At 35.0% G+C, this 15,127-nt stretch overlaps 1 protein-coding gene across 2 annotated transcripts in view; it reads right to left on the bottom strand.

Annotated features, from left to right (window-relative positions):
• Positions 1-1,501: 1,501 nt before the first annotated feature.
• crb2b (crumbs cell polarity complex component 2b) overlaps positions 1,502-15,127 on the bottom strand; it is a 47,015-nt gene continuing 33,389 nt past the window's right edge. Inside the window, exons 8-13 of one of the 2 annotated variants that reach the window (XM_077206895.1) lie at positions 13,446-13,994; positions 11,535-11,705; positions 8,834-9,671; positions 6,922-7,026; positions 5,241-5,367; positions 1,502-3,976 (exon numbers count right to left, since the gene is read on the bottom strand). In XM_077206895.1, the coding sequence (XP_077063010.1) occupies positions 3,755-3,976; positions 5,241-5,367; positions 6,922-7,026; positions 8,834-9,671; positions 11,535-11,705; positions 13,446-13,994 (2,012 nt within the window). In that variant the 3' untranslated portion in view covers positions 1,502-3,754. Of the gene's footprint in view, positions 3,977-5,240; positions 5,368-6,921; positions 7,027-8,833; positions 9,672-11,534; positions 11,716-13,440; positions 13,995-15,127 lie in introns of both variants that reach the window. The other variant, XM_077206894.1, reaches the window with a different exon arrangement.

A 15,127-nucleotide genomic window follows, 5' to 3' on the forward strand; every position in this document is an offset into this window, starting at 1 on the left:
AATGTGATGTGAGTAGTGCATTATAAGTGAGTAATGTGATGTGAGTAGAGTAATATAAGTGAGTAATGTGATGTAAGTGAGTAGTGATGTAAGTGAGTAGTGTAATATAAGTCAGCAATGTGATGTAAGTGAGTAGTGTTATAGTAATGTTATGTAAGTGAGTACTGTGATGTCAGTGAGTAGTGTAATATAAGTGAGCAATGTGATGTAAGTGAGTAGTGTAATATAAGGGTAATGTGTAAGAGTAATGTGATTTGAGTAGTGTTTTATAAGTGAGTAATGTGATGTGAGTAGTGTTTTATAAGTGAGTAATGTGTTGTGAGTAGTGTAATATAAGTGAGTAATGTGATGTAAGTGAGTAGTGTAATATAAGGGTAATGTGTAAGAGTAATGTGATGTGAGTAGTGCAATATAAGTGAGTAATGTGATGTGAGTAATGTAATAAAAGTGAGTAATGTGATGTGAGTAGTGTAATATTAGTGAGTAATGTAATATAAGTGAGTAATGTCATGTAAGTGAGTAAAGTGAGTATAAAAGTAATATGAGTAATGTGAATCAAGAAGGGGAAAAAATACTATGGAAGTCAATAGTAAGGTCAATAATAAGCTACCGTCAACTTTCTGGTTACGAACATTCTTCAAAATATCTTCTTTTGTGTTCAACAGAAAAAACTCATACAGGTTTGGAACAACATATGGGTGGGTAAATGATGACATAATGTTCATTTGTGGGTGAATTATCTCATAGAAAGTCCCGTTCACACCAAGAACGATCACTTTAGCGATAAATGTAAAGATGTATATTATAACTATAAACTATAAAAGAATAGCAGAGTCCACACCACAGTTATAACAATAACGGCACAGAGAAACAACATCGCTAGAAACACTTTCAGAATGATTTTTTTTCCAACTGATGAAAGATAAAAACAATGAAAGCCAATCAGAATCCATTCTGCTTTACAGAGCACAAGCATTTAAAACTGCAGACGACAAAAGAATAAACTTCTTAGAATAAACTGAACAATTTCATCCGTAGTTATCGTTATTGTTCTTGGTGTAAACAAGCCTTAAGAATCACTTTTGTTTTAATGACTTCAAACATCATTTCAGCGTATATTGTCTTCATGGTTTATATTATAAAATGAAAGCACATCTTTTGTGAAATGGCCAATAATGAGTTGAGGGGGTGTCAAGTGTTTTCTTTGTCTAAGGGAGTTTCTCTCTCTGGAATGTTCTGTGTCACTCATTATCTGATGTGTGGAGATTGTTAGTTAAATTCAACATTTAATAATACATAATTAAAATCAAGGTTGTATCATAATATTTAACAGACTTGAGCTGACATGAACTAGCAATGAACAGCTGTATTTTTATTAACTAACATTAACAAAGGTTGAAGCATACTTGTATTGCTCTTCTGCCAATTAACCAGCATTAATTAATAGAACCTTATTGCACAGTGTCATTTCACATACATGTATGAAGAATCACAGTTTGACTGAAAAATTATCAAATTTAATATAGCAAAAAATTCAAAGGTAATGAGCTCAGCTGCGTTTGCAGATGGATGATTCATGAATGACATAAAATACATTTTAATTTGATGATGTGTGTTTTTCAGCCACTCGAACATTCAGTAATGTCACATACAGCAATACAAAATGATGGTTTCATCATAGATTTAAAAATGTACATCAAGTAGAAAGAAACAGTAAATGACAAGACATAATATAAAAATATACAAATACAGTCATCATATCTCACAGTAATACTGTAACAGCAGAGAAACAGAATACTGTATCTGTCAATCCAGTGGAAACACATCAAGTGAATATTAACTAAAATACTGACCGTGTTTATACAGAAAAACCTTCTCTAAAGCGTAACTAACTTCTCTACAATCTGTCCAGTGTAGCACAAAATTTGTCACAAAACACATTTTATAAAAACCTTGCTAAAGAAAATGAAGAGAAAAAAAGTGTATTCTGAAAACAAAATTCTTGATTTTTGGGGTATATTAGCAAGGCACACAGTGTATGCTTCAACCAATTGTTATATTATATAAAACACATTCCAAAACATGCCTCTATTAAAAAGGCCTTTATGACATACAAACTGCTGTGGACAGCAATGCGTTGACTTTGTTTAAAATATCTTTCTCTTCTTTACAATCATTAATAAAATATAGCATTTTACCGTTAGTATTTGTGTCTCATTTTCAATGACATCATGTTATCATAAATAGATGCTTTTCATTATACATGAGGAAGAAAAATGTAGGTACAATAACAGTGTATTTTACACCTTTATCCACGAGCTACACTGTACACAAGTCTATGAGTGAAACCCTGACGAATAATGGAACTGTAGTTCTCATCAAACCATCATTCTCACTGAAACAGAGCATAACAAAAACATCTCGCATGAAAACATCACAAACTTATATCACTTATATCGTCTTCTTGGAGAAAGAGCCTTCGTTGCGGTCTCTGAAAGCCCAAAACTCGGTGCTTGTAATTGCCGCATTATTCATAGTTTTAATGTAATGTTATTTTTACCAGGTTTGTACTAAGTACTAATGTAGAGTAAGAAATTTTTTTTTTGATTGGTATTGATGATGCATTCTATATATAAGCCAACAGATGCGCCTATGAACGCCCAGTATATACCTTATATTAATAAAACATAAAACATACAATGTACAGACAAACAGATAAACCCAGAATAAGAACACAAGGCGCTCACTAGCATGTTAAGCATATTCCCATAGAAATGCTTGATGTCATCAATAACGTGTATATTGACTTTGATCTTTTAAAATCAGTCTTAGGACATTAGGACACGTTAAGCACTTTTCAAGTTAAGTGTTTTAGATTGTCCCGCTGTTTTTAGTGAGGAAGGGGCTGTATATGGACAGCAAGTGCCCAAAACTTGCAGTTTTTCTTCTTTAGAGAGATAATCTAAGATTCAGTGGCTTGACACAGATGATTGACAGGCCTGTTTTCAGTCTGAAAACTATGAATGAAACAATGCTTCTGTATATGGAAAGTGGTCACGGTTTGTATTTCTCAGTTTATACAAAAATGTTTGATGCAGTACATTAACTTGAGAAGCAAAATGACTTGGATTTTAAGTCTTGCTTTCTGAAGAAAATCATCAAAATGAATTGAGTTTGCGCTTAAAACAAGAACAGGGAAAACAACATTTTTACAGTCTTTTCCATGACATTTTAGGCAAATATTCATAAATTCCACGAAAGTCTATGTATTCATGTAAAATATAACTTTCTGGGTTTGTTTGTTTCTCCAAAACTTATCCAGGCCTGGAAATTGCTATTTTAAAAATCTATGATTTTTCATGACCGACCAAACCCTGAAACAAGATTATTGTTCTTATCTCACTGACAGATTTTTTTTCTTGATTTAAGCATAAAATAACTTAATTTTGATACATTTTTCAGTAAAAAAAAGACTTAAGGTATTAAGTCATTTTGCTTCTCAAGTAACTGTAACTCTCAATACTTAATATTGGTGGAAAACAAGACAAACTCCTTTGTTGGCCGTGCACATTGGCTGTAGATCTAAAGGTCCCGAGCTGAAGTACAGTAGTCCACTGCTTTCTTTTTGGTGGAGAATCGCCCAGCTTTTTCTCCACTATCCTTCCACTGAAGGCACATGAAGCTTTGCTCAACGTGCCTCGACACATAAAGCCACACCTGTGGGCTTTGCCTCGATGACAGGGTTATATGTGTGTCAGATGAGTCTTTCTTCCGGAGGCACTTTCAGCACGCTGCCCATCTCGAGCCGAGCTCCTGCCACCTCCTGTTGACTGGGACTGTATGTTCCCTCAGACTGGCGTTTCTTCCGGGTGGTGAGAACCAGGCAAACCAATCCCAGTGCTCCCAGCAGGACAGCGAGGCACGCCAGCGGGACGGCCACCAGCAGCCACGGCACGCGCTCCTTCTGCAGCTGCTTCTACAGGACCACACGGAGAACATCAGAGCCCTGCGATTCACTCATTGCAGGACATGTGGACAAAATCGCGGAATTCAACGTAAAAAGGAATTTCTGAGATAATGAAACATTTCTTAGGGCCCCATTATTGTAAATATGTTTAATATGATTTTAAATTGTTAAACTTTTATGAATTCAATTGATTAGATATGCTGTTTGATTTTTTCAAGCTTAATTTTATTTTATTTTTTTAAGTGTAATTACTCCATTAAAATGGAATCAAGAAAAACTCAAATGGAAAATATGGAATTTGAAAAATAAATAAATCTAAATAAAGTTGTTAAACTTTTCCTAAAATGCAATTTTTTTTAAAACTTTGATTAAAGTGTTGTTAAACGGCATACGTTACTAAAACTTAATTCTCAAAAAATGAAAACAGAAAAAAATAGAACCCAGAAAAAAATGACATTTAAAACAAAATAAAACTGATTTCATAGGGCCCTAAAAACTTTTGTTAAACTTTTAATAAATTGCTGTTAAATTGTATAAGTTCAATGATTTAGTTTAATTAGACATGTTTTTTGAATGCTAAAATTGATCTTAAATTCAAAATTTAAACAAAAAACGGAATTTGGAAAAAAATCTAACAGAATTTAGGAAAAAATAAAACGGATTTCATAGGGCCCTAAAAATTTAATTTCTGTTAAACTTTTAATGAATTTCATGATTTCAATAAATTAGACATGGTTTTTGATGGTTAAACACGATTTTTTTTATAAAAAGGAATACAAGAAAATTAGGGGAAAAAAACTAATTCAGAAAAAAAATGCGAAGGGGGAGAAAAATTATTTGGGAAAAAATTTCATAGAGGCCCTAAAAATGTCATTTCTGTTAAACTTTTAAAAAGAAATTCATTAGACATTTAATTTAACTATTAACATGAAATTGAATCCAGATATACTGTAGGCTAATTGAACAGAAACATTTAATTTGGGGAAAAAAATCTAATGAATTTTGGGGAAAAATAAAACAGATATCATAGAGCCCTGAAAGAGTCATTTTTGTATAAATTGTATTTTAATAAATTGTATAAGTTCCATGATTTAAATTAATTTGGCATGGTTATATTATTTAATCCAAAAATATGTAAACAAATCAAAAAACAGAATAAAAAGAAAATAATTTGGGGAAAAATGACAAACAGATTTCGTAATGCCCTGGAAGATGGATGAAACAAAAGGACCCAAGCATTAAGCAGCTGAACGAAGGAGAAGCGAGATCTCACCGTGTTCTCACAGTTGTCTCCGCTGACGTCCGACACACACTCGCAGAGGTAGTGATTGGCTCCGTTCACACACGTGCCTCCATTAAGACACGGGTCCGACTCACATTCATCTATATCCACTTCACATCTGGAACACAAAATCCTCAGTCTAACTATAGTTTACACATTTCCACTTTTTTGTGCCAAGAATTGTATATCTAGGCCTACGTTAAAAGACACCACCTTTAAAGTGACTAATCAAAGTTAAAGCGACTTTTTCTCCCGGAAGACTTTAAAGGAATTAAAACCTGATTACAGAATAAGATGCAGAGCAAACAAGCAGATGTTGCTCGCCATTTATATTTTACAGTATAGAGCAAAGTGGACAGTCCATTTGTGTGCGAATCTGGCAAGTTCAATATTTGTCCTGTATAAGCATGATTTGTTTCTGAGTAAACATCCTCTGTTGCAGTGTTATTTTTAGTAAAACTAAAAGTCATTTTTGTTTATTGAAATAAAGGTGGAATATTTGTTTTTAAATGCTGCCTAAAAACTGAAATAAGTTGAAGTAATAAATATACTTAAACTGAAATAAAAATAGATTAAAGCTAAATATAAATATTATGATATAAAATAAAATAGGCTATAAATGGTAGATTTAAAACAAAATTAAATTAGAAATGCTGCCTATAAACTGAAATAAATAAGTTGAAGTTGAAGTACTAAAATTATCAGGACTTAGTAAAAAAAATAATTAAAGCTAAATAGAAATAAAAACATAAAAATATTACATTCTCATGTATATAGGTGCGCTGAACGCTCTAACCGGAAACTCTCGATATGTACGAACTGGAACGTGGAAGTAGTTGTGCAATAGTGCATTATGAAGCAAATTCAATACTAAGTAACATTTTAATACACTGTTTAGTTGGCACTGAAACGATATTCCTTTCAAACGGTAGTTGAAACATTGAAAAGAGTGTTGATCCAGGGACATGTTTTGTTTTAGTTTTGGTAAATAACCATAAGTTCATTAGGCAGGGTTCATACAGATACTGTAAAAAAAAATTCCAGGACTTTCAAGGACTTTTCAAGCACTACTTTTTAGGTTTTCAAGGACTACAAACAGAGATCGCACTTAACAAACAATATCTTTAGTATTTTTTAAGGATTTTGAAAACTCAAATACAGATATAAGGTATCCAAAATACAACTTACAACGTAATGTATATTAAATACAAAGTTTATAATGGCCATTATAGTTCAATAAATAATATTTTATATTATAATGTTGGGTGTACTTCGTATCGAGAAAAGGTCAGATGCGGGTTTATCAGACGGGCTTGCAGTGTTAAATTTGCGTGAAAAGATTGCATTTGTGTTTTTTTTGAAAAAATGAAATTTCATATATATTGTATTTAAATAAGTCAAGCACTTTTCATGTACCTCTTCATAAATATGTCTGCTTTAAAGGGTTTTGCAGGACTTCAATTTCAAAAAGTCAAATTCAAGTACTTTAAGCACCTTGTATGAACCCTGATTAGGTAATAATCCGCACATGGTGTGTGTGTGTGTGTGTGTGTGTGTGTGTGTGTGTGTGTGTGTGTGTGTGTGTGTGTGTGTGTGTGTGTGTGTGTGTGTGTGTGTGTGTGTGTGTGTGTGTGTGTGTGTGTGTGTGTGTGTGTGTGTGTGTGTGTGTCACCTCTCTCCACTGAAGCCGGGTTTACATGTACAGTTCCTTCCCCAGGATCCCTCAGTGCAAACGCCTCCATTCTCACAGTCTGCGTCCACATCACACTGACGCCATCTGATGACACACACTGAATTATCAATGATCAATAAAAGAAATGACATAATCCATAATGTGAAAATACAACAAGGCTTTATAGATATTAAACTCAATCAGACCAGGGTCCTTTTCTTTGAATATGGATGAATGGTTTCCCAGAATAATTCGGCACAAATCTTCAAAGGAAACTTGAAGTTTCTCCAGCAGTGTTAATTATTAGAGTAACGCATTTGACTTTTCAAACCTCGCTAACAGGGTTATTATTCAAGTCGCTGTTTAGATTTAAATAGGCAAAAGTTTAAGAGTCTATGTTCAGATCATTATTGCAGTGATTATTATGTTTCTCTGTTATATTTCGGCAACAGTTCTTCTACTGTAACTCTGATTGATGGAGTGTGTAGCTTTTCATTTATTAAACACCCATGTATGAAGACACATCAATTTCCAGGAAGACAGTGTCAAGATTCATCAGACTCAGATTGTTAGAGAATGGTTGTGAAGAGCATGAAGGATCATTTCCACACATGAATCGTCTCCTACATTCACTGAAAGTGTGTGTGATGTGCTGGAGGAGACTTTACAGAGTGCTGGACTCTTGCATTGACAACACAACATCTACCTCGTGATGGAAATTAATGTTGTGATGTTATTTCCATCAAGAGGTGCATCAATTTTTGGTCAAGATCTTGAATTAACAATGCGCAGGGCGATTCATTTGTTCGGCCGTAAAATAAGTGATTATGTCAAAATTCCCTAATAATTAATTAAGAACTCCCTTTGAGATAAATTTACCTGTTTCCCTTCCAGAGAGATTGTAAAACTAATCTTAATCGAGCGGTTTAGTCCAAATTTTCTTTTTAAATACCTTATGTTAAAGATGAACGAAGGTCTTAAAGGGATATTTCACCCAAATTGCTCATCAATTTAAATAAATTTTCATCAATTGCTCACTCTCATATCGTTCCAAACCTGTAAATTTAACTCTATCCTAAAACTAAAACTGAAATAAAAAAATTAAACTATAGACATATTTTTGAGAGAAAAAACTAATAAAAATGTCAAAATAATAAATTTACTAAAACTTTAACTAAAAGTAAAATGAAATGGAAGATATAAAAATAAAAAATAAATTCAAAATATTAATAAGACCTATAAGAAGCAGCAAATCATCATATTAGACTGATTTCTGAAGGATCATGTGACACTGAAGACTGGAGTAATGATGCTGAAAATTCAGATTTGATTCACATTGCAAACAGCTATTTAAAATTGTAATAATATTTCACAATATTACTGTTTGTACTGTATTTTTGGACAAATAAATGCAGCCTTGGTGAGCAGAAGAGACTTCTTTCTCTCCCTCTGTGTGTGTGTGTGTGTGTGTGTGTGTGTGTGTGTGTGTGTGTGTGTGTGTGTGTGTGTGTGTGTGTGTGTGTGTGTGTGTGTGTGTGTGTGTGTGTGTGTGTGTGTGTGTGTGTGTGTGTGTGTGTGTGTGTGTGTGTGTGTGTCTGTGCATCAGCCAAGTGTCAAGCTAAACAAGTAAGCATTCAAAGATCAGGGGCCGGTTGCATAAACCTCGAAGATTAGTCTTACAAGTTAGATTTCAATTTTTTTTCTTTAAGACTGTTCATGGCTTTTTAAAATCAGTTACATAAAAAAAAACGTAGATTGTCCTACGATAATGTGATTCCGAAAAGGAAGATTGACTGCCCCAGACTAACTGCTAGCGGGTCATGCTAGAACTTAAGACAATGCTATTATTTTAGCATAATGGCTATGTTTCTGCAACCGGCCCCAGGCCCGATAATCTGCAGATATCACTCACTGGCAGGACGGGCCTGAGTGAGCAGGTGGACAGGCACAGGTGTGTCCCGGGACTGTATTCACACACGAGTCCACCTCCTCCTGGCAGTTCTTCCCAGCGTATCCATCAGGACACTCACACACATAGTCCCCGGGCAGATCCCGGCACACGCCGAGAACACAGGGCTGTTGGACACACTCGTCCACGTTCTCGTGGCAGCGTTCGCCCGTCCATCCCGGGACACATGTGCAGGCGAAGAGATTGAAGAGATCCGTGCAGGAGCCGTTGTTCAGGCAAGGCTCGGAAACACACACGCGGGAGCCGGAGCATCCCAGCTGAGGCTCTGCCGTCCCGCCAACTCGGATGAACTTGGACGTTTGTGGCGCCTCGTCCTCCAGGCGTCCGAAAAACGGTAAATAAACCCCACCGATCCGCACCTCTCCCAAACAGCCGGTGAAGTTCTCCGCAAGCCACACTGTGGAGAAGTTGAAGAAGTTCGAGATTCCGGACGCGGCGAGACTGGATCCCGAAATCCGACCATCCACGACCAGGATCCAACGGGACGGTGAGCTCTTCAAGATGGATGTGTAGAGCAACACCTGATGCCATTCTCCATCCGAAACTGGGATGTCGCTGGTGAAAGCGTGCACATCCAGACTGTTCCCCTCACGAAACTTCACGATCAGCGAGGAGTTCAGTAGCCCCATGCAGAAGAACTGCAGCCGGTCCGAGGCGCGTAACAGCGTCCCGTTCTCTTCGCGCGTTCGCAGATCCATGGAGATCCGCATCACCGGGGACAACAGGGAGCCGTTGGCACTGAACTTCAGAGCATTGCTGTCAAAAGTGGCGTTGGCTAAACCTGGAGTGAGGAGGAGTGTATTAACACAGGGATTCACTTATGGCGCTTTTCCATTACCAGTACCAGCTCAACTCGACCCGGCTCGCTTTTCGCTCCGTTTTCCATTACAGATAGCACCTCCACAACAGTACCTGGTCGTCATAGCGACGCCACAGGAAACTGCCGTGACGTAATCTTCTACGCTACCCACACAAACACACAGGACAATGAAGGAAATCGAGTGTATGCTGTTTTTGATCCTCGGAATGTATAACTATTTAATATTATGCATAATGTACTATTTAAAAATGGCGGGGTTATTCAGGATACTCTGTCTGGCGCGTGCAATGATGACGCAGGGAATAGTGACGATTCTCTCTGACCAATCAGCAGTCTGCAGTGTTTTCACGTCACTTTTTAGTATCGCCTCAGCTCGCTCAGGACCTCGCCGGAGGTGATACGGAAAAAAGTACCCGAAAGCAGGAACAGGTACAACTTTTACACAGTGGAAAACCAAACAAAGGCGAGGCGAGTCGAGCTGGTACTGTGTAGTGGAAAAGCACCATTACTGTTTCTGTCAGACGAACCCCTTACTTCAATTAATCCAATTATTTACTTGGAAATATTGGAAATATTAATAATTTAACAACATATTTGCATAGTCATGGTTCTCTAATGTTGGTCATGGTGCGCAAGTAAACAGATATTTTTTTAGCTAGTGTTTTATTTTAATTGTTTATATTTTTTCATTATTTTTTATATAGGGCTACATAAATGCCAAAAAAATTAAATGTGATTATTTTGTCATATATGTGCAACTTAGACTGTTACCATTTTTATTATTATTAGTTATAACTTTAATTATAAAAGATGACAGATATATTACTGTTGTAAATTACAAAAAACTGACTATTCAATAAAAATTTACTTAATATTAAAATGTGTATTTTACACTAAAAGTTAAAATATAACATGATAGCCAGTAAATTATTATTTTGTTATATATTTCAATTTGAACTGTTAATGTTGTTTTCATTATTATATTACTATTATTATTATTATTATAACAAAAAAAATGACAAATATATTACTCTTATAAATTACAATAAACTATGAAAATTCAATAAAAAAATGAATGCGATGTGAATATTTTTATTTTAGGCTACAAGTTAAAATACTAATATTTATGTATTAAATTCTCTCAATTTGTTAATATTCTTTGACGCAATACTTTGAACCCCTCAAAGTTTAAGCTTTTATTTTGACAGAATACTGGTGAAAAAAATTATGTAATATTTTATTTTATTAAGTAGCAAAAATAAACTATACCGATTCTGTTGCGGTTCACATTGAATCCAACTAGATTCAAATCAATGAACCAAAAATGACACAATGAAAAACAAAAACAAAACTGTATTTATTTACATTCTTTTTTTAAATTTTTTTTTTATGAGGTTTTCTAACATTAGAGCATTCCACTAGGAAAGCCAAGATCACGGGTTCAAAAAAATTTACACCTTCAATGCACAAACATTTCTTTAGATAAAAGTGTGCATAATGCATAAATATTGAGAAACATAACAAATATTTTTAAAAAAATTGTATTATTATTACTATTTTTAATTTGGGTCTGGACATTTAACCACTAAATTTATGGGTCAAGTTCAAGAAGATTTCAAGGAAAATATCCTCGGTTAACCAGATTTTCCGACAAACTCTGCGGGTCAAACTGCCCTGAAACATAATATAAGGGTTAAATGTTTATTTTTTCATATGACTTGTTGGGTTTCGTCTGAGTTTAGTTGTCTGTTTTCTTGAGTACTGAGAAACAAGAAAAAAATAATAAAACAGGGAACAATGAAGCTCAGTCAGTCAGATACTCACACTCGTAACCATCAGGCAGATCCACACATCGAGTCCCGGAGTCACACGGATCGCTCACACACCACACACGCGTGTCACACGTCTTCCCGGAGTAGTTCAGCGGACAGGAGCACACAAAGTCATTCCAGATGATCCCGCATTTCCCTCCGTTCTGACAGGGTCCCTCCGTCCCTCCGTTCATCTGCAAACACAATGTGTGATATTACAACATCTGAGAAGTCAAGACAAACACCAGAAAAGTCTTAAAGGGATAGTTCACCCAAAAATGAAAAAATGCTGTCAGTAATTACTCTCCCTGATGTTGTTCAACCCCGTAAGATCTTCTTTCATCTTCGGAACACGAATTAAGATATTTTTGATTAAATCTGAGAGCTGGATCACTCCTCCATAGGCTTCTTAAGGGATTGAAACTTGTTCCCCGAAAAGTTATTAAAGACATTGTTAAAATAGTCCAAGTGACTACAGCGGCTCAATCTTAAGTTTATCAAGCGAAGAGAATACTTTTTCTGCGCAAAAACAAACAAAAATAACGACTTTATTTCAACTATTGATTTCCTTCTCTGTGGGCCTCGAGTGAGTTCACTAGTGTAACAGCGTAAGCTTCTGTGTTGTACGTCACACGCATCACCCACATGACCAGCGTCGGCCAATAGTGAGGCTACGTGTGACGTAGTTTTACGCAATCACACTATGCTAACTCACTCGAGGCACACAGAGAAGGAAATCAATAGTTGAAATAAAGTCGTTATTTTTTTATTTATTTTTGCGTCCCTTCCCTTAAGAAGCCTATGGAGGAGTGATCCAGCTCTCAGATTTAATCAAAAATATCTTAATTTGTGTTTTGAAGATGAACGAAGGTCTTACGGGGTTGAACAACATGAGGGAGAGTAATTACTGACAGAATTTTCTGATTTACTGATTTGACATTTTTGGGTGAACTATCCCTTTAACACTCTCAGCAGAAGTTAGTACAGTAGAATAGATTTGTGTTTGAAATAGTCTCTTTTGCTCACCAAGGCTGCATTTATTTGATCAAAAATACAGAAAAAGTGAAATATTACAATTTAAAATAGTCGTTTTCTATGTGAATAAATGTTCAAATGTAATTTATTCCTGTGATCAAAGCTGATTTTCAGCATCATTACTCCAGTCTTCAGTGTCACATGATCCTTCAGAAATCATTCTAATATGATGATTTGCTGCTCAAGAAACACTTAGTATTGTTATTAATGTTGGAAACAAACTTTTGAGGAAACTGTTAGAAAGTTCATAAGAACAGCATTTATTATGTTGGTTTGACAAATGTTAACATTATGCTGGACATTACTGTTAGCAATGTGATAAAACATGTAACCAACATGCTAATTTATGCTAGTAAAATATTAAAAAATGGTAACAACATGCTAATTCATGTTGGCAATGTGCCAAAACATAATTCATGCTAGCAATGTGCTAATTCATGTTAGCAACCTGTTAAACAAGTTAGCAACATGCTAATTAATGCTAGCAATCTGTTAAAAAACTTAATTCATGTTAAAATGTGTGAAAACATGTTAATTAATGCTAGAAATGTGCTAAAACACGCTAGCAAAATGCTAATTAATGCTTGCAATGTGCTAAAACATGTTATATGCTATGCTAATTCATGTTAGTAATGTATTAAAACATGCTAGCAATGTGCTAATTCATGCAAGCAATGTGTTAAAACATGTTCATTCATGCTAGCAGTGTTTTTCTCTTTCCACTTTACTAAATGTAAAGCTTATAAAACAGAATATTTTGTAACATTTTAATACTGACAGTGTATTTAAATTAATAATCAAAAGTGACACTTTTGATTAATTTAATGCATCCTTGATGAATAAAAGTATTAATTAATTTAAACTTTTGAACGGAAGTGTCTCACCTTACACGTCTGGTCCCCCACGCAACCCTCCAGCACATTAGATGAGTTTCTCGGTAAGTAGCTTGAATGCTGTGGTTTCTGGCTGATGCTCCCCGAGTACATGAACAGTTGTGTGTCGTCTATCCGGACGTCCTGCAAACAACCCTTAAAATATCCGCCCCACTGTACAGTGTTTTCTCCTTCGGGAAGCCCACCAAGATACGCCACATCTCCCGCCTCCACCTCAAAATCAACGTGACTGGCAGAAATCTGCTGCGTTTCATTAAACACTATTACACCTTGTTGTTTTTTAATAGCCACAAAGACCTTCTCCCCATCGGTTAGGAATCCTGAGGCCTTTATGATGGAGTTGTATATCGCAATATATACTGAGCCATTTTTCAGAAACAGAGTGAAGTAAGCTTGATTCTCATGCTGGAGCTGAAAGACCAGGCCATCTGAATGACGTGATCTCAGCCACAGAGAAACGCTCAGGTTTGTGTCGTGCTTCTGGATGATGGGAAACGCAGCAAAGCTTCTGTTGCGCTCGTGACTGAACGTCCATGAAGAGTGCTCTGTTGGGGAAAACACTTACAAGTTTTAGTGAAAAGCATCCAGAACATACGAGAGCGAATCTCAGGAAAACATGTACACCTCAAAAATAAGAAAACAAGAATTTAACGTTGATTAGGCCTACTTTAGAAGAATTAAGGTTTGTTTAACGTGTGAAAATATGGGTAACACTTTATTTTACAGTGTCCTTGTTACATATGTTACATGTACTTACCATAGTAATAACAGTAAATTATGCCAAATTACATGCAACTAACCCTCAACCAAATCCTAAACCAAACCAAACCCTATAGTAAGTACATGTAGTTGCTTAATATTACTCAGTGCATAAATATACACTTACACTGTAACAATGACACCTTAAAATAAAGTGTAACCAAAATATGACACATGAAACACAGTCCTGACAAATTATCATTACCATGTGTTTGTACAGTAGTGTTTTGGTCATTCTCATTCTTGTTTGTTATTAATGATGGTCAAGAATTCGCAAACTTTTTTTTTGTCAGCCTCTGATTTAAAATATTTACTATTTTAAGTTAATATTTAAATAATTGAACGACATATTTGCATATTGGTTAATGGTCACAGGACATGCAGGTAAACCAATAAAATATTTTTTTAATAAATTTTATATTTTTATGATTTAGTAAATAATTCGTTTTTTACTCAACTTACTAACAACCTGTAGTTTCCTCACAAAATCCAGTTTAGGGAACAGTGTTTATTTGAAATATTTAGGTACATTATAAATGTATTTACTGTCAATTTTAAACATATTTGGTGAATAAATTTATATTTTTACTTTTAAAATATGTTAGTAACACCAGATTTTTGAATGGTACATAATGGTTTCCACAAAAAATGAAGCATGTATGTTTTCAACATTGAAACTACTGATAAATGTTTCTTGAGCAGCAATATTAGAATTAATTACAGTTTAGTATTTATTGACATAGAAAACAGTTTTTTTAATTATTATAATATTTCACAATTTTACTGTATTTTTCATCAAATAAATGCCGCCTTGGTGAGCAGAATACTTTTATTCAGCAAGGATGTAATAAATTGATCAAAGGTGACTGTAAAGTAATTTATAATGTTTGAAAAGTATCTATTTCAGATAAATGCTGTT

Source organism: Siphateles boraxobius, unplaced genomic scaffold (assembly GCF_051911475.1).
Source record: "Siphateles boraxobius isolate OS27281-9 unplaced genomic scaffold, OSU_SipBor_1 57, whole genome shotgun sequence".
In the NCBI taxonomy this organism is placed as follows: domain Eukaryota; kingdom Metazoa; phylum Chordata; class Actinopteri; order Cypriniformes; family Leuciscidae; genus Siphateles; species Siphateles boraxobius.